The sequence below is a fragment of the Hevea brasiliensis genome, unplaced genomic scaffold, assembly GCF_030052815.1.
Source record: "Hevea brasiliensis isolate MT/VB/25A 57/8 unplaced genomic scaffold, ASM3005281v1 Scaf115, whole genome shotgun sequence".
Taxonomy (NCBI): Eukaryota; Viridiplantae; Streptophyta; class Magnoliopsida; order Malpighiales; family Euphorbiaceae; genus Hevea; species Hevea brasiliensis.
Window position 1 is genome coordinate 69,737 of NW_026614603.1, and position 24,563 is coordinate 94,299.

The 24,563-nt window shown below is 29.7% G+C and overlaps 2 protein-coding genes across 2 annotated transcripts in view; both read right to left on the reverse strand.

Moving 5' to 3' along the window:
* The window catches only part of LOC131176453 (protein phosphatase 2C and cyclic nucleotide-binding/kinase domain-containing protein-like), a 65,624-nt gene that overhangs the window by 32,576 nt on the left and 8,485 nt on the right, over positions 1 to 24,563 (reverse strand). The window lies entirely within an intron of this gene.
* On the reverse strand, positions 15,049 to 16,857 carry LOC110651938 (anthocyanidin 3-O-glucosyltransferase 7). The gene has a single exon (XM_021807416.2). It carries the CDS (start codon positions 16,794 to 16,796, stop codon positions 15,423 to 15,425), a length of 1,374 nt encoding a protein of 457 aa, XP_021663108.2. The 5' UTR covers positions 16,797 to 16,857; the 3' UTR covers positions 15,049 to 15,422.

A 24,563-nucleotide genomic window follows, 5' to 3' on the forward strand; every position in this document is an offset into this window, starting at 1 on the left:
AGAGCCCACTACCTTTGCACTAGCAGAACCCCAACCAACCACTACCCCATAGTTTTCAGCAGACATTTTGTCCCTCTTAAGATCCTTGGAATCCAGGATAGCAAGTTTCACTGTCCAACCATCTGTTCCCTCACCTGACACCACAGAAATTCTTGCTACCTTGAAGAGCTTAGAAGTCAAAATTGATACCATGGGTCAGCAGCAAGTTAACCAAAAGAAGAAGCTCGAAAAGAAACTTAAAAAGAGATTTTTATCTCTTAAAAAGAAACAGAAGCAGCATCAACTTCAAATGTTGGAACTTTACAACAAACTGGCCCAATCTTACAACAATTTATATCATTGGGGCCAAGACATGTTTCAAGAAATGAAAGACCTCACAGAAAATTTGGAAACTGCTTCTGAAGCTTCGGATCACAATGAACCTACTGCAGAACCTGAAGCAGACCCTGGTGCAGCAGCAAAGCCTTGACCGCAGAACTTGATCAGTAGCAACAGTTTTAATTTCTGTTTTAGGTTTATTTTGTAATCTGTTTATTTTAATTTTCAAACTTTAGTAATAGTTGTAATACTTTGGTAATTAGTTTTTGTGATTATACTTGCACTTCTTTCCTTTAGTTTACTTTATTTTATTTTATTTTATTTTCTGCTATGGACATAGTTACTATGTGAATGCTTTTTGGTTTAATTTTAGATTTAACTGTTAGATTTTATTTCTTTACACTTTTTCATTTTCTTGCACATTATTTTTGCACTTTATCTTTTTCTTCAATCCTAATTTTGTTGACATTGATGAGTTGCACAATTTTCTTTGAGCCGCATATGTTTCACATCATTTGGAGGTAACAGCTTACCCTTTTACTATTTATGCTTATGGTATGTTGCCAATGCTTATGCTTTCGCTTTACCCTATGCAACAGGTTAAGCAACATCTTCAGCAGTGTAAATTCATACATTTGAGATACTTTTTCACATTTTTCTCTCTAAGCCTTCATTGTTAATATCATTTTGAGCTAATTTTGGAATTCTTGAGCTTATATTGATTTAATCCCCAATTGTATAAATTTCATTAATTAAGTAATTCACATTATTTTGCCCATCTTTGCAATCATTTTAAACATTGAGGACAATATTTCATTTGAGTTTGGGGGTGAGGGCAAAATTTTTGCAAAGTTTTTCAAATTTTCATTCATTCATTTATTGCATTTCATTCATCCATATATAGATAATTCATACACTTATATATAAACCTCACACATGTCTATACCCATATACATACATTTGCATATAGTTTTCATATAGATTACACTTAGTTTTAATTCGATTTATGCATTCATTTTAGGATCGTGCATATCATAAAAATAATTTTTTTACCTTGTCCTTAGAGGATTGAGAATTACTTTGAAGAGCAATTAAGCTTACTTTTAGAAGGGTTTGATGATTGAAAGTTCTAGATAGGTGCAAAGTTATTAGATTCTTGCTTTAGTTTATATCTTCTTACTCAAGGGCCACCCAATCAATTGCATTGATTTTGAGTGCCTAGAGAAAACTCTAAGGTAAGAAGTAGCTAATTGATGTCTCACCAATCCTAGAACAATCTTCCTAAACCTTTCAAGGTGAAATCATAGCATGCACTTGAAAAAGAAATGATCTAGGCATTCTTTGAATTTTAAATCCATATTTTAGCCTTAGCCAACCTCACTTAAAAATTTCCCTTTGGAACCAATTTGAGCCTATATTTATCCCTCTTATTCCTTTGGAACTCACATTACTACCTAGCCATAAACCCAAACACTTACCTACCCTCCATGAGAATAATCCTTTGAGTGATAGATACACATAAAAAAAATAGATAGAAAAAAAAAAAAAAAATATATATATATATATATATATGACAATTAGTTGGGAGAAGTGACTAAAATAAAAAAGCTAGCAAATTCAATTATGGTATGTAAAGTAATTCACCACTCAAGCACACAAAGAAATGAGTTTGGGGGTGAATTGAAAGGGACAATTGTAATTCAAATTCAATATTATTTATGTAGTCCCTCTAAAAGCTTCAAAATTATATGCTAGCATTGGTGAATAGTTATAAAGTTCCTTCTCCCAAATGCTTCAAAAAAAATAAAAAATAAAAAATAAAAAAAATAATTTGTGTGTCTTGATCTTTTAATAATTTGATTATTCTCATATTTTATTAACCTTATCCCTTTCTTGTTAGCCACATTATCACCCCTTAGCCCCACTACAACCCTTGAAAGTCCTTTTGATCTTTTGATGGTGTTTTGCTATATTAGTGGAGATTGGAATAGGAGAATTGCCTATGGGATTGGGATATCATTAATCCATTCATTTACTTCCATTATTATTTGAGACACTTTAGTTTATGGATTACCCTATAGTCTATTTAGGCACGATTATTCCTTGTGATTGATTGGTTTGGGCTTGATGATATGGATAGTTGACCCAAGGCTAAGCGGTGATAACTTTGGTAAGGATTGAATTCTTTGCATCTTGAAAGTGGTTATATGGTTTGTTGGTGGCTAAAAGTAAGTTTGAGAGTTTGGATAAGTAATTTTCATAAATTTAAGGTAAGGTACCCCAAATTGCATTAATTCTTTTAATTTGCTTGAGGACAAGCAAAGGTTTGAGTTTGGGGGAATTTGTTACACTCATTTCATATAAGCATTTTAGGGTAGTTTTGCATCCATTTTGTCCTCATATTTTAGTGTATTTTATATTTTTAGCTTTATTTTATCTTATTTGTTAACTTTAGATACTTTATATTTGATTTTTGTAATTTTGTTGTTTTTGATAGGATTTTGTGGCAAATCGAAGATCAATGAGTGCAATAGGAAGTGATTTGAAGAGATTTGAGAGGAAAGTTAAAGAAATCAAGCCTTGAAAGAGCAAACCAGCCGAAATTTGCTTGAAGCTTTGCTTAAGATCATGCTTAGGGTAAAGCGGCAGTGCTTAAGGAGCAAAGACAAGTCAAGCAGAGCGTAAAAGTCCATTTTACTTTAAGTCTGCCGAGATTTGCTGAAGGTCTGCTTAACCTTAAGCAGGCAGTGCGACCAGAAGCTGAAATTTGCTAAGAAACTGCTTAGGGTTAAGCCGAACCCTAAGCAGACTGCCCAGAACGTGAAAGATGCTGCTGACTTGGATAATTTTACATCTCATTTCCTATCCACTCCTTGGCTCTTATTTACTTTTAGGGCAACCTTTTGGGACGATATAAAGTCATCATTTCCTTATTTTTGCCACAAGAGGAAAGGGAGGAAAGACAAAAAAGGAAAGAAAATTTAATAGAAAGAGAGAGGAGACGCAAATTTCTCTTAGGGAGGAGCTGCTGCACCAGTTTTGGAGCTCCAGAAACTAGAGATTTTGGTTCTTCTACCTAGGTTTTTCTATTTTAGTCCTTTTATCATGTTTTTCTTTACTTTTCCATCAACCTTTCTTGTAAATACCATCATGAGTGAGTAATCTCTTTAGATTTCAGAGTTAGGAAACATCTTTTAGATTAATTTGTGGATTTGGACTGGGTATTTTCTTATTTTACATAAATATGAGTTTTGATTCCTTCCTTGTGTGCTTGATTTACTTGCCTAATGTTGGTACCCATTAGGTATTGTATTAATCTTTGATTGAAGGACCGAAAGGTGAAAGTCATTGATAGATAATCAAGGATTGGAACTTAAAATAACCTAGATTTAGAAATAAATTAGGATTTTAAGAGGAATTAATTATTGGTTACAAAACTTAATGGGTTTTAAAGTAATCAAATAACATACGAAAGTAGGTTTGGTTATTTTAGAACACACTTTGATTTGCTTGAAAAAGATATCAAAGGAATTTAGAATCAATTTCCTTCAAACTCTATTTTTCCCTAAAATTGGAATGCCCAAGACAAATCCTAATTAATTTATGCATAAACCCCAACTCTGGAATCACTTTTACCATAATTAGACTTTCATTTAAATTACCCATTGTTAATTTAGTTTAATTGCGAACTAGAATTAGAATTTATTTATTTACTCCTTACCCATTTCAATTAGATTAATCAATTTACCTTGCTCATTTACATTTACCATTTATTCATTAATCATTAGCCCAAATAATCGCTTCATTCATAGTTTAGTAATCAAACAGCAAATCCTCGTGGGAACAATACTTAATTCATCACTTTATTACTTGAGGCGACCCGTATACTTGCGGATTAGTCACATCAGCCTCCAGAGGAGTAAAATAATAACTGGCTGAACAATGGAGAAACCGTGCAACTACTAGTCGTCTAGTCTACCACACTGCGCATAAGGAAGCTAACTTTCAGTTTCAGGTTTTGATAATTAAATAGGATTGTTCATATTTCAATCAAGCAATCAATTCATTAATTAATTAGGGTTATTCATAATTCAAATCATGTCCAAATCAATTACTCCTTGTTTAAATAATAATACAACTAATACAATGCAAATGCTTTTGGTAATTTTCTTGCCATCGATGACAAAAGTGGAACAACTGGACGACTGGGATTCCTCTGGAATATGAATTCATAGTGGAAGTCTTTAGAGATTGATGGAGGCAACCCTGGAATGATATCTAGGACTTGGTCTTCTGAGTGATCCGCCAGGCCATTCTTCACAACATAGGTTTTGATATTAGTATTGCTTTGAGTTGACAAGATCATGAACTTTGATCTTCCATGTGCAGAGGAAAGAAAACTACAGTTGAGGAGCTTCTTTGCTAGTCTAAACACCAGGCAAAAGAAAGTGAACTGGTGAATGGAAATGCGCACACGGCAACATGCCTTGCCAGCGATGAACTTTCAGTTACTGGCACTGTCATTTCCTCTATTTGCAAACACAGAAAATAATTTTTCTTCTTCGTACATAATAATCTTTCCTTTTAGAAGAACAAAACTCAAATCAGATACCTAGCAGGTGAATAATATATCTAATAATCACTGGTAAATCAAACTAAATATATAATAATTTTCTTTTAAAAAAAATTATTAATAAAATTCCACTCTTGAAAAAAGAAATTTAAAATACAATTATTTTTATTTATGATGTTTTTAATATTGCATGTAAATCCATCACAATTAATTATTAATACTCATCCGTTATCAGGTAATAATGGTAGGGAATAATTTCAACTTCCAGAGAGCCAAATGGGTGGACAGAATTAGTGCAACTGCTAGTCTACCACGTACAGTTCGCATGGCACAAAGGAAGCTACCTTTCAGCCTATCATATCCTCAAGTCATAACAAACAACAAAATTTCTGAAAATTAACTAATAGAAAAATAAGGAAATTTTCTTCTTTTGAATAAAATTTTGGCTTATCAAAAATAAATAAGGAAAATGCTAAATCCTGCTCATTGTTTAAACGAAATAAGACATTACGGATCACGTCACTTCTAATTGGTCCTATTAGCCAAAATAATATGATTTTCTTTTTCATTATTTATTTTTGTATGGTCTAGTAGTTTGCATGGAAGAAAATATAATTGGAAGATGTTGTAATTTTCTATCAGGGCATCAATTACAAATTACGTAAATGTAGAAAGGAGATTGTCATCTTGTAGAATAGATACCTTGACATTCATCCACAATAATATATAAAAATGGAAGGCAAACATTTATAATTTTAAAAATATTTTTTATAATTTATATTATTTATAAAAATATAAAAAAAATTATAGTGATAGATATTTGTCGTTAATAACATAATAACATAAATTAGTAATAAAAATTCATCACTAATTATTTTAGTAATAATGTATTTATCGCTAATACTTTCAATAAAGAAAAACAATTTTATATAAATTTATCGCTAATAATTTTTAATGACAATTTATCCTTTACTAATACTTTTAGCAATCAAAAAATATTTAATACAAATTTATTATTAATAATTTTTAATGACAACTTATTCATTGCTAAATACGTAAATAATTTTAATTACTAATATTACGATAATTAATATAAATTAGAATTTTAATATTATTTTAATAATAATAATTCTATTTATTTCAAAGATCGTATTATAATTCTATATTCTTAACTTTATAAAGATTATTAATTCATTAAAAATTATTTAATGATAAAATTAATAAATAAATTTAAATACCAAATCTCACTTCCATTAATTTATTTCATTAGTTATTTTAAATATTTATAAGTTTATAATATTAAATTATAAAATTTACTATTTAACTAATATAATTATAACATTATTTTTTAAAAATTAACTATTTAATTAAATAAAAAATTTGTATATATTTGTATGAACATATATGAAATTTTAATCATGTTTAGTGACAAATATTTAATTTGTTTTAAATTTATAACTTTTTTAAAAAAATAAATAATCGATAACTTTTACATTTAAATACTCTATTTTCTTGTAATAATATTCAAGCTTAATTAATTTTGACATACAATGTGATTTTTTTTTCTTTTCTTTGCTACATTTTTGTATGTCTTTTTTTTTTTCTCAAAAAGGTAAAATCTATTTATATGTCTTTAAATTTTTGTATTTTTGCATGTCACAAATATCATTATTATGAGAGTTGTTGCACGTGAATATAATTACTAGAATTTTGTTATTATTGCTAATCTATCAAATGAAACCAATATCTTCACTAATTGAATGATATTTGTATAGGTTAAGATAAATTGATTTTTTTTTTCATGTTTAATAGTAATATATCCAATAATATTTAGATGATTAATATCATTTTTACATAAATAAAGTACATTTTATATGTGATTATATTAGATTTTAATTTTCTAAGGTCTACTTAGTTTAAATGTAAGTTAATTACATTTTCTTTATATCCTTATGTGCATGAACTTTTTTTTTTAATTTATTAGTCAATTTTAACTAAGTTGTTGATTTTGACCATCATTGATTATAAAAAATAATCTAATTATATTTTTTATATATATTTATGTGAGAAGTTATGCTCATCTTAATATTAATTTTAAGTTGTTAAGTTTTAGATTTTTGAAAATAATAAAAATGAAAAAAAATATGAAAAAAAATAATTTAACAATTTGACTATTTAAGAGTATTTATTATATAATTATTATGAATTAATTAAGAATACATAATTAAATTTATATTTATATTGTAATTTATAATGTATTTATAACATATATAATAAAATTTATAATTTAAAAAATAAAAATACTAATTAAATATATTAAATAGGTTTTAAAATTGTTTGTATTAAATAGTATGATAATATAAAATTTCAAGATATCACTATAATGAAAATGAAAATTTTATAGTGATAATATACTTAAGTATAAAATATATTTTAAAAATTATCCAATTTTTTAATTTTAAATATCATGACCCGATCTCATGTGTAACACCCCAAAAATTTTAAATTTATGAGCATTTTTGGTATTTTAATTTTATTTAAATTTTAGGAATTTTTTTGAGATTTTTCTGATTTTAAAAATCGGGTTCGATTTTCCGAAAATATAAACTTTGATGATTTTTAAAAATTAATTTAAAGACCACGTGGCAAAACTAAAAATATATTTGGAGTCTACGTATTTTTCTGAGTTTTCTGAAATTTTTTCGGAATTTTTGGACCTCGTTTTCGGTCCCGAGGCAGAGTAAAAATTCAAAATTTTGTATCTTGAATCGGACCGGCCGAATCGAACCGGACCGGATCGGACCGATCGAATCGGACCGGCCTTTTCCTTCTTCTTCTTTCCTTCCCCGCGCGCGTCGACCTCCTCCCCTTCTCTCTCTTTTCTCTCTCCTCCCTCGCCGCCACGGCCACCACTCCCCGCCACCCACACTCCGACGGCGCCGCCACCCAGCCTCCCCACCACGGCCGCCCAAACGGCCGGAATCATACAATTCTCCTCCTCAAGCTGGCTTCCCGCCAAAACCGGCCGATCCGGCCACCAATTGGATCGGGTCTTGTGTCTAAAATCATCTACTCGGCGAGAGCTTTCCATTGACACCAAGAACGCCGAAATCCATCGAGCGGTTTGTCCAATTTGTGCTCGGGAAGTTTTTAGCCCATTTCAACTTTTGGGCTAGATTTCTCGAAACCGTGAATCCCACGAAAACCGAGGGTACCAAAGACGCTCCACTGCCGAGAGCTTGGCGACATAAATTTCAAATTTTTCCGATACCGCTTTGGTGGATCCCACTAACTTCGCAGTTGTTTTTCCGAGCATTTATTGAGCTTTGAAAATTTTGAAAAATTTATGTACTAACCCCGTGTTATGGGCTTCGTGTAGGTATCCTCGATTCGCAGAATTCGGCGATTGACCGGTTCGTGAAATTCCGGCGATGCACTGCTACGAAAAGTCTCCGATTGCACCGAGGTTTTGGCTAGCCCCCATTGTCGATGTCCCGAGCGCTGCCTCAAGTCGAATTGGCAAAGGTAAACCGAACCTTACTTTTTCGTAATTTTCTAGTGCTTAAATAGGATTAAAAATCCATAAAATATTCGTGGTAGCTTTGAAAATAATGATTCTTATTGCAATAGCTTAGTAATATTGCTAAGGACAGCTGGGCAAAGTTTTAGAATTTTTAGAGCTTATTTGGGCGCTTTTTGCAAAAATGGTCAATTATAAGGATTAAATTGAAATATTACATATTGTGATGGATGACTGATTTTAGGGGCACAGGATGGGCTGTGTGATATGAGTGAGCTGTGGATATATAGATGGTAAATATATAAGTGTGTTTTGAGCCATTTTGCAGGTTGGGTAGGTCCTAGGTATAGGGAGACTCACGGATTTTCAAAGACGACTTAGGACGTATTGGTCTTTTTCTTTATTTGTATTGAGTCAAATTTATTAAATGATTGTAATAAAATTGTCGTGAGCCGACAGCCTTTCTTCCTCCGCCCGGTACTCAGTGACCATCGTCAAGTCTGTGAGTAAAATATTAATTTTAATTGTAATTTCGATATTATTATATGTTCAAGCATGCCCATGCATCACTTATATGCATATATTTATGTAGTTAAACTCTAGGCACGATTTATGTTGCATTCATAACTGTTAGCGTGCCATGGATGTTGTTGTGGTAAATTGGAGCAAGCAGCGTGCGTGCGTGGCGCGTGTGATGTGGTGTGGACTATGGATAGAACGGTAGACACGCTTGAGATCTTCGGGACCCGGCCTTCGGGTAGACACGGCTTGAGTTCTTCGCTGGGACCCCGATTTGGTTATTAAGTGGAAGTCCGAGCTGAGCTCTTCGCTGGCACCAGGTTGGATTTAAGAGAGCTGTATAGGGGATCAGCTCCCATATATTATGATTGAGGTTACAGGATGCGTGAGTGCTCCAAATTTACCTTTTTGATGTTATGATGTGAAAATGTTGTTGATGTTGCATTTCACTCTACAGGGTGCATTAGTTTTAGATAGTTATAGAGATTATGGTTAAAATTGATATTTTACTCTCTGAGTCGAACGCTCACTCCTGTTCAATATTTTTCCAGGCCACAGGAGGATATTTTTTAGGTTAACCTGCTTTCTTTCCTCGCAGGTTGTTTATCAACATTTGTGTAATTTTATTTACTCCTAGAATTTCCGCATGTGTTAGAAATGTTTATTTGAGTTGGGTCTGTAAACTAAATTATTATTGTGGACCTGTAAAATTATTATATGCATGTTTGATGGACTGGATGAGGGAGCTGAGCTCCCATTTATCATTATGATGATATGAGTATGTGGAGGGTGAGCTGAGCTCCCCAATGGATTGTTTATTGTGTTTACAGTGGGTGAGTCAAAACTCCCGTTGGTAGGTCCATTTTATGGCCGGACTCTGTCCGGTTGGTTTCTTGAAATTGGGCCCAAATGGGCCTTAGAGTTGGGTAAATGAATAGTTAAGGCTTACTACGGGCCTCGGGGGCTTTAAGCTGGCTCAGGTCCTAGTGCCGGTCCGGCCCATAGGTTGAGTCGTGACATCATGGGTCAGACCGGTACCAGGACCTGGACCAATTTAAAGCCCTAGAGGCTCATAGTAAGCCTAACTATTACTTAATCCAATCCTAAGGCCTATATTGAGCCCAATTTTAAGAAATCAATCAGATAGAGTTCGGCCATAACATGAATCACCTAATAGAGAGTTTTTGACTCACCCGACCTGTAAGCACAATATATATATATATATATATATATATATATATATATATATATATATATATCAATTTGGGGAGCTCAGCTCACCCTCCACACACTCATCATGTCATAAAATCAAATGAGAGCTCAGCTCCCTCATTCAATCCAATAATAGATTTAATAGATTTACAGATCCAATATGGTATTATATTATAGACCCAAATCAAATAAAATACTTTTAGCATATGCAGAGTACTAGAATTTTGATATTGGTTGGGAGGATATTAGTTTCATTTGACAAGATCATTGAGTTTGATCTTCGAGTGCGGAGGAAAGAAAACTGCAGTTGAGGAGCTTCTTTTGCTAGGCTAAACACCAGGCTAAAGAGAGCCTGTGGATGACTGGTGAACGGAAATGTGCACAAGGCAACATGCCCTGCTGGCGGTAAACTTTTGGTTACTGACATTGTGATCGTAGATCGTGATGAAAATGAACTCAGGACAATTTGAGAACCAAAGCGAGTTTTTGATTGAGAATGATTTTGATTGGATTTTATACTTGGATGTGTGGACAGGAAAATTCCTTGTATACGCCATTCCAATGAAAATTGAGTAATTCATCTTTTACGTTTAGGAATAGACATTTCAGTTAAAATCATGATGGTCCCTCATAAAAATACATGTATATAATTTTTAATGAATTAAATGTTTGTACACTTACACCAAAAAATTTCTATAAAAATTAATAAAAAATTAAGAAATTATGTTTTGCAATGAGAAAATGGACCACCATATTTTGTAGCATGTTTCACAATAATTGTATCATTGGATGGTGTATGCCGGCAAGATGTTTCGGTGGAAAGAAAATTAGTTCTGGAAAATAGGGTAGAGTTGCACTTTCATTTGGAAATACGAGAAAAATAAGAGGGAATGGTTATCTGTTTTTATTTTTTTATTTTTTTTAATTTATAATTTTTATAAAAAATAAAAATATAAAAAAAATGTTTATCTGGTTTTTTTTTCTTAATTTAAAAACTCCTCTCTCTAAAATGTTTTGTCTACAATAACTTTTATCTGTGCTTTATAGAACAGAGACTGAGAATTCATTCTTAATGGATCGTAAGTTTATTTGTTTCTTCCTTCATAGAAGTCATTATATTTTGTCTTATTTTTAATGTGTTTTTTTTTAAGAATTTTTATTTAATTATTCTAAATAAAAATATGATCATTAATTTTATTTAATTAGAGATTTTTTATTTTAATTTGTAAATGCGTATATCTTCTAGAGTTTTATAGTACAACCCGCTCTATTTGTTGAAGCATAGAGTGACTTGAATTATATAGGTCATATGCATCTAAGTTCCTGAAAAAAAAAAGTACAAAAAATCTAGAGAATTTAAATCAAACAAAGAACCAATGCTTACTTAGAAGATTTATATATTTATTCTTCGAACAAAAAGATCTTAATTATTATATTAAAAGTTTAGTGAGTTTTATTGTCCATAATAATAAATTATATGTTTGATTTATGATAGTAGCATCCTATCCCTCCAATAATTATTTGTAATGATTAAGACTTTGATATTATTAAAGAATTTATGTTTTTTCAGAAAAATGTAATTTTTAATTTAAAAAATAAAATATTATTAACATATATTTAAAAGTTATTTTACTTTTAAATGTTTTAATATGTATTATTTATTATTTTATAATAATATGATTATTTTTTATTATTTTAAATAATTATTAATTTTATTTACAAAGAAATTATGGTATAATTTTGATAATAGAAAATTTGTTAGTTTTTATATAAAAAATATTTAAAAAAAAAAGATTTTTATTATAAAAGAAAATAATTTAAAATAAATTAAAGTTATTTATAAATCTTAATTAAATTATAAAAATTAAAAAAAAATAAATTTTCAATTCTCTATTTAAAAAATTAACACATGCAAACATAAAATTATATTTTTTACTACTCTTTTTAGAAATTAAAAAAAAATTCAATTTTCCATAAATGAATAGGTTGAAAAGTTACTCTAGTTTTTCATCTAATCTCTCACTCCAAATTAGAGAAAATAATGAACAAGTTAATTAATGAAATATACTCTTGTATGTTATAAAGTAACATAACACTGATTCTTCTTTTTCAGGTAAGTCCCATCCATTGTATGCATTTTCAATAATTTATATATCTTGAATGTTTATTAAAATATATAAGAATTTATTTTGTTTTCTCCCTCTTTATATATATTTCCAAAAATTTTATTTATTTATTTTATTTTTCATGTATATATATAATTTTGCTTTTAAAAAAATATTATTTAATCTTTTTATTTTAATTCCCTTTATTTTAATAAAATTAATTAAGTTGTTCTATTTTAAAAAATATATTAATTAATCTATATATTTTTTTATTCTATTTATACTTTATTCTCTCCAGTTATTTTAAGCATTAATGTGAGTTTCATTAAATTCATAAAATTTAAAAAATATAATTATATAATCTCTTTATATTTTAAGTCTTAAACTATCTAGTTTTTATATATAAAAATAATTTCCTTATTTTTTAAATGCATAATTTAATATAAAAATAAATGAGAGACTAAAAAATAAGCGAAATAAAAATCTAAATAATGTATAATTAAAGGGTCTAGTCTCCAGAGAGGATGGATAATAAATGGGTGAGGGAAGTTGGTGCAACTGCAACTGCAACTGCAAGTCTACTACAGTGCACATGAGGAAAGCTGACTTTCAGTTTCAGGTTTTCAGAATTAATTAGTATATATTGCTCATAAATTCAAATCAATCATTCCTTGTTTCCCAATTAATTAGGGTTATCCACAATTCAAATCACATCCAAAATCAATTACTTGTTTGAAAAAACAAAATAATAATAATAATAATAATAATAATAATAATAATAATAATAATAATAATACAACTAAGACCGTATCTCTTCGCATAATTTTCAAATTAAAGTTTTGATATTAATTATAATGCCTTAAGTAATTAGGTTGCCTACATAATTTTTAAATTTGAAAATAATTAATCATAAAGCTCACAAACTTTCCATATCCCACCGATATGATTTTTTTTTCATATTTTATGGGTATTTCAATCTAATGGATCATGATTAATATGTTCATACTAAATCAGTACTCCACTAAGTGGTAAATCACTCTTAATGGGCATTTTTTCCATCCACAAATCGAATGTTCAATCTCGCTTAAAGAATAAAAATATCAAACCACTCCTACCAAACACCCATTGATCAACATGATTTTATTTCAATCTCCATAAAATTAGTATCAAAACAATATAAGTTAAAAAGTTCAAAAAAATATATTAAAAATTTTAATGCAAATTCCGACCTGCAGCTTGCTCTTCATAGTCCTGGTCTCTAATTATGCTCAGAGAGGCCAAAGGCTGTCTTTCTAGCTAGGGAATACGCAATAAGGATATAACTCAAAATTCTTTTGGAATTTAGACTTTTTTTTTTTAATTTGAGTGAGAAATATTATTTAATTATACAGAGGATTATTAACAATGTAAAATATGACTCTATTTTAGTGTTAATCCTAATTAAGTGTAATTCTTATTTTCTTTGTTTAAAATCTAAAATTTATTTTAAAAAAAAAATTTCAGTTCAATTAATTTCATTCTGGTTAATTTTCATATTTGAAATGAAAAGAATTTTTTTTTTTAACTTAATAAAAAAATTCATTTTCATCAAAAAAGTATAAATCAAGCATGATTGAGTGAGAATTCATTTAAATTATTTTCTTATAAAACTAATTTAATTGAAATGAAGCCTTTGACATTATAATACTATATATTATAGGAGAGATGATTTGATTTTAGCCCATATGTGAAGAATAGCATAAAATACAAGTGCTAGGAAGAGACTCTTATTCAATACTTCTCATAAGGAAGAGAGTATTGCCATGATGGGAAGTTAAATAGTTTAGTTATGTCTAAAGGATAATTAGATGGATAAACTATTCTAATAATATGGCTAGCGTGGTGTTAAGTTTTACATATATCAAGCTAAGTTCAGAGAAAATTGAAAGGGAAAAATTAATATACTTAATTATCTCTTACATATAATTGAGTTGATCGATATAATAATATTTTAAATTTATTGATGTAATTATTATTTGATTATAATAGAAAATAAATATTGCTCTATATTAAGAGAGAGATTCATGCAAATATTTATTGTTTTATTTTTATTTATTTTTTACTTGTGTAATTGCAATAAAGTTTATTTGATCATAAAAGAAATGACACCCATCAATAAAATATCAATCACTATTCTATCTCTCGATTATGAGTACACAACCATTTCAATTAATGTATGCTAATATATGCGGTCCCATATAAATGATGAATCTAACTTCTCTTATTAAGAATAAATATTTCTTATTTATCTATTCATGCAAAACATAAATATATTTCTTGAAAGAGAAATTACAAGCTTTTGAAGCATTCAAGAAATTTAAGGAGGTTGATATTCAGTTAGCAAAATTTTTACTAATTAAATATGTTCTTCGATGGATTCAAAATATAATATATTAGATTTAAATATTTAATAAGTAAATTTTACTATATATTTTATATCTTTGATCTATGATATCTTTGATTCATGATAGATTATATTGTGTGGAGAACTTATTAAGAGATAAATCAAAATTATGAATTGACTTCAATTCAATTTAATAATTTTTGTACGAATACATCTCTCATTATATTCATTGATTTTTTTCTAATTAAATTTCTTACTTATATATATTTAAAAAAAGAAGTAAATATATGCAAAGAATTTAAGACTAAAGTTATAAATAGTTGAAAGTGTTTTTTAATTTTATAAAATGATAAATAAAATAGGAGAAAAAAATTTTAATATTATTTGAAATGGGAAGAAAGGAGTAATAAATACAATATTATCACAAAATATAGGTTTGTTTCTTGACAGAAAAATCAGAAGGAGAGTGAATCTATTCTGTCAAAGCTATGCTCAAAATCACCGTAAGCAAAAACAGAACAAAATGCCGCACGCCAAGAACAGGCAGTGCAACTGAAACAGATTGAGATCCGACAACAAAAACAAAAACCATGGCACAAAAATGCTAAACACTCAAGTACATAACACATGCACTTAATTGTTACAGACACACCCATTAAAAAGATAAACACTATAATTAAGTTTATACATCTTGTTCGGCCATAATTAGGGACCATGGTCCAGGAAGAAGAAGAAGAAGAAAGAAGAAGAACTCCATAATATGCTTTACTTCTCAGAGATCCATAATATGCTTTACTTCTCAGAGATAATCTGCAACAGAGTTTCGAAATGTTTAGCGGCAACACCATCTGGTCCAGCTGCCTTTTCCAAAACTTGTTTGAGGGCAGTAGCTGCTTGTCTGATCTCCTTCCCTTTGTCCTGTTGGAAAATCATGTCCAAACACTTGAGCATTCCAGACTTAGTGATTACTCTATTCTCGACTCTCACTCCAATCCCCCACACCTCCTCCACCATCTTCGCATTCAAATGATTGTCTGCCCACACTGACCTGCATATCATTGGCACTCCACACAGGATGCTGTCTAAAACAGAACCGTAGCCGCTGTGAGTCACATGTACACCAATTGAAGGATGTCCCAGTACTTTCCTCTGGGATGCCCATGGAACCACCTTTCCGCGGGTTCGAGTCCTCTCAATAAATCCATCAGGCAGATACTCCTTGAACTTGTCCTTGAGAGACCAAAGAAATGGAACACCCCTGTCTTCAAGCGCTTCAGCTAATGCCTCTAACTCCTCACGACCAGGGCCTGCGATTGTTCCGAAGCTTATATATACAACAGACGCAGTTTTTTGTCTATCCAGCCATGTCAGGTGCCCTGTAGCATCTGTGCCGAATAGGTTTAATGAACCCACAAAGAGTAAATTTTGAGCCTTGGACTTGAGATAATTTGTGAGGAAACTAGGATTTAGTTCTTCATAAGAGCTCCACACAATTGCAGATGCTTGAGTTATTTTTCGTGCCATTAATGATAAAATTTGGACAACTGGACTACTGGGATTTCTCTGGAACACTTCATAGTGGAAGTCTTTAAAGGGTACTGGAGGTAAACCTGGAATGATATCTACGACTTGGTCTTCTGGGTGATCATCGTGGGTTTGAGCATTAGTGTAGATCTGTTGAATGAGATCCTTTTGGAACCAGACAGCAAGATCATGAGGTGCAGGTACCATAAACGCTACCCATGGCACATTTATCTCCTCGGCCAACTTGCCAAGGTCAAACGAGAAAAAGGCATCTATTATCAGGAAGGTTATACTTCTACCACCTGTATCTGCCACCGCTGTATCAATTCCGCGTCTGAAGTTCCCCGGGAACTGTTTAAAGAAGTACTTACCTTCCAGTGCATGATCTAATGTTAAGTGATCAACCCTTTCCGGCAAGCCATCGTCCAAATCATAGGTTTTGATATTGGTTGGGAGGATATTAGTTTCATTTGACAAGACCATTGAGTTTGATCTTTCAGTGCAGAGGAAAGAAAACTGCAGTTGAGGAGCTTCTTTTGCTAGTCTACACACCAGGCCAAAGAGAGCCATCGGATGGCTGGTGAACGGAAATACACACACGGCAACATGCCCTGCCGGCAGTGAACTTTTGGTTACTGACATTGTGCAGCTCGTGGTGAATAATGAACCAAGAAGGCCTTGTATTAATAATTGGTGGTGTGCATGCTTTATTTAATTAAATAATTTTACTTATAAAAAAAATGATGTACCCAAGAAATGAGAGAGAGTTTTTGGGGAGTGATTGATTGATCAGAGGAATTATTAGTTGCAGCCGGTATATATATATATTCTTTCATAATTATGTGGGATCTATTCCCTCTACAGAAATATTCACTTTTTGTGAGAGAGGAAGTACTATTTTTCAATACTCCTGATGTACCTAATAATTAGCCTATTGATTAATTAGATTTTATGTTTGGATGTATGGAAAATGAATAAGTTTGGTGAAAATAAAGTGGAGTCGGTGCAAGTTTGGCAATGTAATTGTAAGAAAAAAATCATTATATTACTCTGATTTTCCATCCAATTCCTTTGTCTCTAAATTTGAGAAAATATTGAACAAGTTAATTAAATAAACTCTTGTATATTATGAAATAACATAATGCTTATGTATTTCCAATAATTTACCATGAATGTTTATGAAATTATAATTGTGTGGCCCCCAGCCGCCAGAGGAGTAAAATAATAACTGGCTGAACAATGGTGCAACCGTGCAACTACTAGTCGTCTAGTCTACCACACTGCGCATAAGGAAGCTCACTTTCAGTTTCAGGTTTTGATAATTAAATAGGATTGTTCATATTTCAATCAAGCAATCAATTCATTAATTAATTAGGGTTTTTCATAATTCAAATCATGTCCAAATCAATTACTCCTTGTTTAAATAATAATACAACTAATACAATGCAAATGCTTTTGGTAATTTTCTTGCCATCGATGACAAAAGTGGAACAACTGGACGACTGGGATTCCTCTGGAATATGAATTCATAGTGGAAGTCTTTAGAGATTGATGGAGGCGACCCTGGAATGATATCTAGGACTTGGTCTTCTGAGTGATCCGCCATGCCATTCTTCACAACATAGGTTTTGATATTAGTATTGCTTTGAGTTGACAAGATCATGAACTTTGATCTTCCATGTGCAGAGGAAAGAAAACTACAGTTGAGGAGCTTCTTTGCTAGTCTAACCACCACGCAAAAGAGAGTGAACTGGTGAATGGAAATGCGCACACGGCAACATGCCTTGCCAGCGATGAACTTTCAGTTACTGACACTGTCATTTCCTCTATTTGCAAACACAGAGAAAATATTCTTTCTTCTTCGTACATAATAATCTTTCCTTTTAGAAGGACAAGACTCAAATCAGGTACCTGGTAGGTGAATAATATATCTGATCACTAATAAATCAAACTAAATATATAATAATTTTCTTTTTAAAAAAATTAATAATAAAATTCCACTCTTGAAAAAAGAAATTTAAAATACAATTATTTTTATTTATGATGTTTTTAATATTGCATGTAAATCCATCACAATTAATTATTAAAACTTATCCGTTATCAGGTAATAATGGTAGGGAATAATTTCAACTTCCAGAGAGCCAAATGGGTGGACAGAATTAGTGCAACTGCTAGTCTACCACGTACAGTTCGCATGGCACAAAGGAAGCTACCTTTCAGCCTATCATATCCTCAAGTCATAACAAACAACAAAATTTCTGATAATTAACTAATAGAAAAATAAGGAAATCTTCTTCTTTTTAATAAAATTTTGGCTTATCAAAAATAAATAAGGAAAATGCTAAATCCTACTAATTATTTAAACGAAATAAGACATTACGGATCACGTCACTTCTAATTGGTCCTATTTGCTCACCACACCAACCTATCACAAAAATGACTAAATTCGCGAGGGATCTTTTCATTATTTATTTTTGTATGGTCTAGTAGTTTTCATGGAAGAAAATATAATTGGAAGATGTTGCAATTTTCTATCAGGGCATCAATTACAAATTACGTAAATGTAGAAAGGAGATTGTCATCTTGTAGAATGGATACCTTGACATTCATCCACAATAATATATAAAAATGGAAGGCAAACATTTATATTTTTAAAAATATTTTTTATAATTTTTATTATTTATAAAAATATAAAAAAATTATAGTGACAGATATTTGCCGTTAATAACATAATAACATAAATTAGTGATAAAAATTTATCACTAATTATTTTAGTAATAATATATCTATTGCTAATACTTTTAATAAGAAGAAATAATTTTATATAAATTTATCGCTAATAATTTTTAATAACAATTTATCCTTTACTAATACTTTTAGTAATTAAAAAATATTTAATATAAATTTATCGTTAATAATTTTTAATGATGACTTATTCATTGCTAAATACGTAAATAATTTTAATTACTAATATTACGATAATTAATATAAATTAGAATTTTAATATTATTTTAATAATAATAATTCTATTTATTTCAAAAATCGTATTATAATTCTATATTCTTAACTTTATAAAGATTATTAATTCATTAAAAATTGTTTAATGATAAAATTAATAAATAAATTTAAATACCAAATCTCACTTACATTAATTTATTTTATTAGTTATTTTAAATATTTATAAGTTCATAATATTAAATTATAAAATTACTATTAAAATTTACTATTTAACTAACATAATTATAACATTATTTTTTAAAAATTAACTATTTAATTAAATAAAAAATTTGTATACATTTGTATGAACATATATGAAATTTTAATCATGTTTAGTGACAAATATTTTATTTGTTTTAAATTTATAACTTTTTATAAAAAAAAAAAATAAGTAATCAATAACTTTTACATTTAAATACTCTATTTTCTTGTAATAATATTCAAGCTTAATTAATTTTGACGTACAATATGATTTCTTTTCTTTTCTTTGCTATATTTTTGTATGTCTTTTTTTTCTCCAAAAGGTAAAATGTATTTATATGTCTTTAAATTTTTGTATTTTTGCATGTCGCAAATATCATTCTTATGAGAGTTGTTGCACGTAAATATAATTACTAGAATTTTGTTATTATTGCCATTCTATCAAATGAAACCAATATCTTCACTAATTGAATGATATTTGTATAGGTTAAGATAAATTGATTTTTTTTTTCATGTTTAATAGTAATGTATCCAATAATATTTAGATGATTAATATCATTTTTACATAAATAAAGTACATTTTATATGTGATTATATTAGATTTTAATTTTCTAAGGTCTACTTAGTTTAAATGTAAGTTAATTACATTTTCTTTATATCCTTATGTGCATGAACATTTTTTTTAATTTATTAGTCAATTTTAACTAAGTTGTTGATCTTGACTGTCATTGGTTATAAAAAATAATCTAATTATATTTTTTTATATATTTATGTGAGAAGTTATGCTCATCTTAATATTAATTTTAAGTTATTATGTTTTAAATTTTTTAAAACAATAAAAATGAAAAGAAAATATGAAAAAAAATAATTTAACAATTTGACTATTTAAGAGTATTTATTATATAATTATTATGAATTAATTAAGAATACATAATTAAATTTATATTTATATTGTAATTTATAATGTATTTATAACATATATAATAAAATCTATAATTTAAAAAATAAAAATACTTATTAAATATATTAAATAGGTTTTAAAATTATTTGTATTAAATAATATGATAATATAAAATTTCAAGATATCACCATAATGAAAATGAAAATTTTATAATGATAATGTAATTAAGTATAAAATATATTTTAAAAATTATCCAATTTTTTAATTTTAAATGTCATGACCCAATCTCATGTGCCAGACCAATACTAGGACCCGGGCCAATCTAAAACCCCATAGGCTTATAGTAAACCTAACTATTACTTAACCCAATCCTAAAGCCCATATTGAGCCTAATTTTAAGAAATCAATTAGATAAAGTCCGCCCATAACATGAACCACCTAATAGGGAGTTTTTTACTCATCTGACCTGTAAGCACAATATATATATATCAATTTGGGGAGCTCAGCTCACCCTCCACATACTCATCATGTCATAAAATCAAATGAGAGCTCAGCTTCCTCATCCAATCCAATCATACATGCATTTAATAGATTTACAAATCCAACATGGCATTATATTATAGACCCAAATCAAATAAAATACTTTTAGCATATGCGGAGATCTAGAATTTAGTAAAGTTATACAAAACATAACAGATGTTACTAAATGACCTGCGAATGAGAGAGGCAGGTTAAAACTCAACAAGAAATCTCCTGTATTCTAAAAAATAAGGTGAATAGAAGTAAGCGCTCGACTTAAAAAGTAAAATACTGATTTTAAGTACAATTCCTATAGCTATCTAAGGCTAGTGCACTAAGGGATGGGATGCAACACCTTTAAAGATTTCATACAAGTCACATCATAGACAACAAGAAGGTAATTTGGGGTACTCACACACCCATATAATGTTCAAATAATATATATATATATATATATATATATATATATATATATATATATATATATATATATATATATATAAGAGCTGATCCCCTAAATAGCTCTCTTAAATCCAACCTCTGCCAGCGAGTACATCTCAAGCTGGACTTTCTCTTAATAGTCCAAAAGCGGGAGCCAACGAGATCAACTCGAGCCGTGCCTACCCCGTCTTAACCACAATAGGATCGGGTCCTAGCGAGTTAAACTTCAGTCACGTCTACCCGTCCTGCCCATATCTAATATCACCACACACACCTCCAAATTACCATAAAACAACATCCATATTCATTTTATCAATTAAAAATGCAATATAAAGTGTGCCTTGTATTTAAATATGTAAATATATATTTATAAGTGATGCCTGAGCATGCCTTGAATATATATAATATTGAAATTATAATTAAAATTAATATTTTACTCATAGACATAAAATCGAGATCACTGTGGTGGCTGGGCGGAGGAGAAAGGCTGTTCCGGCTCACCTGATAATTACATTACAATTATTTAATATAATTGACTCTATACAAGTTTAAAAAGAACCAAAGACACCCTAAGTTGTGCCAAAAATTCGACAGAATTTTCCCAATACTTAGAACATATCCAACTTGCAAAATGGCTCAAAAATATACTTCTATATTCACAAGTCACACAACCATATCTCAATCACATCACATGGCCCCTCATGGACTAATCTAAACAGTCAACAACTACAAATCTGAAAACTTATAATTTAGTCCCTACAACTAACTCTTTTTGCAAAACTACACAAATGAGCTCTAAAAATTCTAAAATTTTGCCCCGCTGCCCTTAGAAATATTACTAAGCTAATACAAAAGGAATTATAATTTTATAACTATCGACGAATATTTTATGGATTTGTAATCTAAACTCAAAACTAAATAATTAAGGAAACTTAGGGTTCGAGCTTACCTAAGCCAATTCTGATACTAGAAATGTATCCAGGACGTTTGAAAATGGTGGGGTAACTCATAATCTTGACTCAGTTCTGAAGTAGTTTCGACCGCCTGTCTGTCCGACCCGAAAATGTAGACGTGATCGACAGTCGAATTTCTATGAATTGAATGTACCTACGTGAAGCCCATAATACGGGGGTTAGTACATAATTTTTATGAAATTTATTAAGCTCATTTAATGCTCAAAAAAATATTGTAAAGTTCCGTGGGACCCACTGAAAAACCATGTAAAAAAATTTTGAAATGGATACTGCCGCAAAATTCTTGTTGATGGAAGCACTCCAGTATTCTCGAATTTTTCGTGGGGTTCACGATTTGTGAGAAATTTAGCTCAAAAATAAATATAGACTAAAACTTTTCGAATAAAAATTAGACAAATCGCTCGATGGATTTAGATATTCTTGGTATCTATAGAAAGCTCTCGAGTTGTAGATAATGTTTGGGACAAGACCCGATCCAATTGGTGGCCGGAATTGGCCTTGGAAGCCGAAATGGCGTGGTGCACAGGGGAAGCTTTGGCGTGATTTTTCAGCTAGCTGGTGTGTCGGCCGGCGGCTGGGAGACGTCCTGGAGGTGCGCTGGCGACCGGGGAAGGCTTGGTTGGTGGTTGGCCGGTGAGGGGAGGAGAGAGGAGAGAGAAAAAGGAGAGGGAAGGGAGGGCAGCAGGCGCGACGGGGGAGAGGGGAGGGGAAAAAGGGAAGAGGCCAGTCCGGTTCAACTGATCTGACCAAGTAGGGTTCGATTTAGTCAGTCCGATTTGAAATACCAAAAAATTAAATTTTTACTCTGCCTTGTGACAAAAAACAAGGGCCAAAAATTTCAAAAAAATTCTAAAAAACTCAAAAATTTTTGTAGAGTCCAAATATATTTTTATTTTTGCCACATAGACTTTAAATTAATTTTTAAAAATCATCAAAGTTTAGTATTTTTGGAAAATCAAACCCAATTCTAAAAATTCAGAAATTTTTAAAAAATTCTCAAAATATTTAAAACAATAAAATACTAATATTTACATATAAATAATTATTTAAAAAGTAGAGGTATTACATTATAAATAATTTTCTTTCATATTAATTTAATTATAAGTTGACATTATTTTTAATTAAAAAAAAAGGCAAATCAGACTTATTAAAAAAATTAAAATAATAAAGTTTAACAAATTTAATTCAGTGAGCTAACTTGCATTTATTATTAATTTATTTTAATTTTAAAACCTCTTATTCTAATTTATACTTTTAAATCTTATTATTATATTACATTTAAATTTATAGTTAAGTTATTATCATGTATAACACATCAATTTTATAAAATATGATTCAATAAAAAAATATAATAATTTTAAATTAATAAATATTTGTAATTATATAATTAATTAAAAAACATTAAAATTAATATTTTAATTAAAATAATTAAATATAATATTATAATATTATGATAATATTTTATTATAAATAAAAATAAAAAAAATTATATATATAAAAAAATACAAATATATATAAAAAATATTCTTGCTAGAAAAAAATTAATAGTTCTAATAAATAGAGTAATTCCTCGCAAGTTTTGCGACGTGAGCCCATTGGATCCTCCTTCCAGGTTAAGGTGAACACTGATGTTTTTTTTCATCATTAGACCCATCAGGCTTTTGAAAGAGGTATTTTATGAGATAGCTATCGTAGTTGAAAATGGGGTTTTATCTATAATATTAGTGTCTATTTGGCAAAAATTGTTTTTGTTATTTCCGTCTTTTAATAATTATAACTTGTTAAATTAAATTTTAAATTATTTTTTAATATTTTTTAATTAATATATTTAAAAAAAATATATGTTTCTCATTAACAATGCTTAATAAACCACCCCAATTAAGTAATAGGAACAGTGTTTTGAGTTGTGTTGGAAGGGCTCCATGTGGCTTGAGACCTGGAAATTCGAAATACCATTCTTGATTGTGACAATCTCTATAATTGAGGGGATATGTTGTCCCTATAATTGAGGCGATATCATTCTTGATTGTGACAATCTCACTGTTATCTCTATAATTGAGAGGATGGTGGATTTGCAATCTTGCGTTTGAAAAGTTTAAGCGGTTCACATTTTTAGGGGAATTAATTTTTGTGCAGACTGATTGGTTAGCTATGCTTCATCTTTACTAGTGAGTTCTCATCAGTTGGATTATCTCCCACTAAGCTTAGTCATTGAATCTATCATCATCTCATGGGGTTGCATCTTCAGCTTTATGTTGTAATTCTATTTATTAAAAAAAGGTGAAAATTAGTATATAAAGGATGTAAGAGATATAACGTCAAATTGGAAAAGAAAACTCTAAAGAAAAATGATGTATTATGAATCTTTTTAAATAC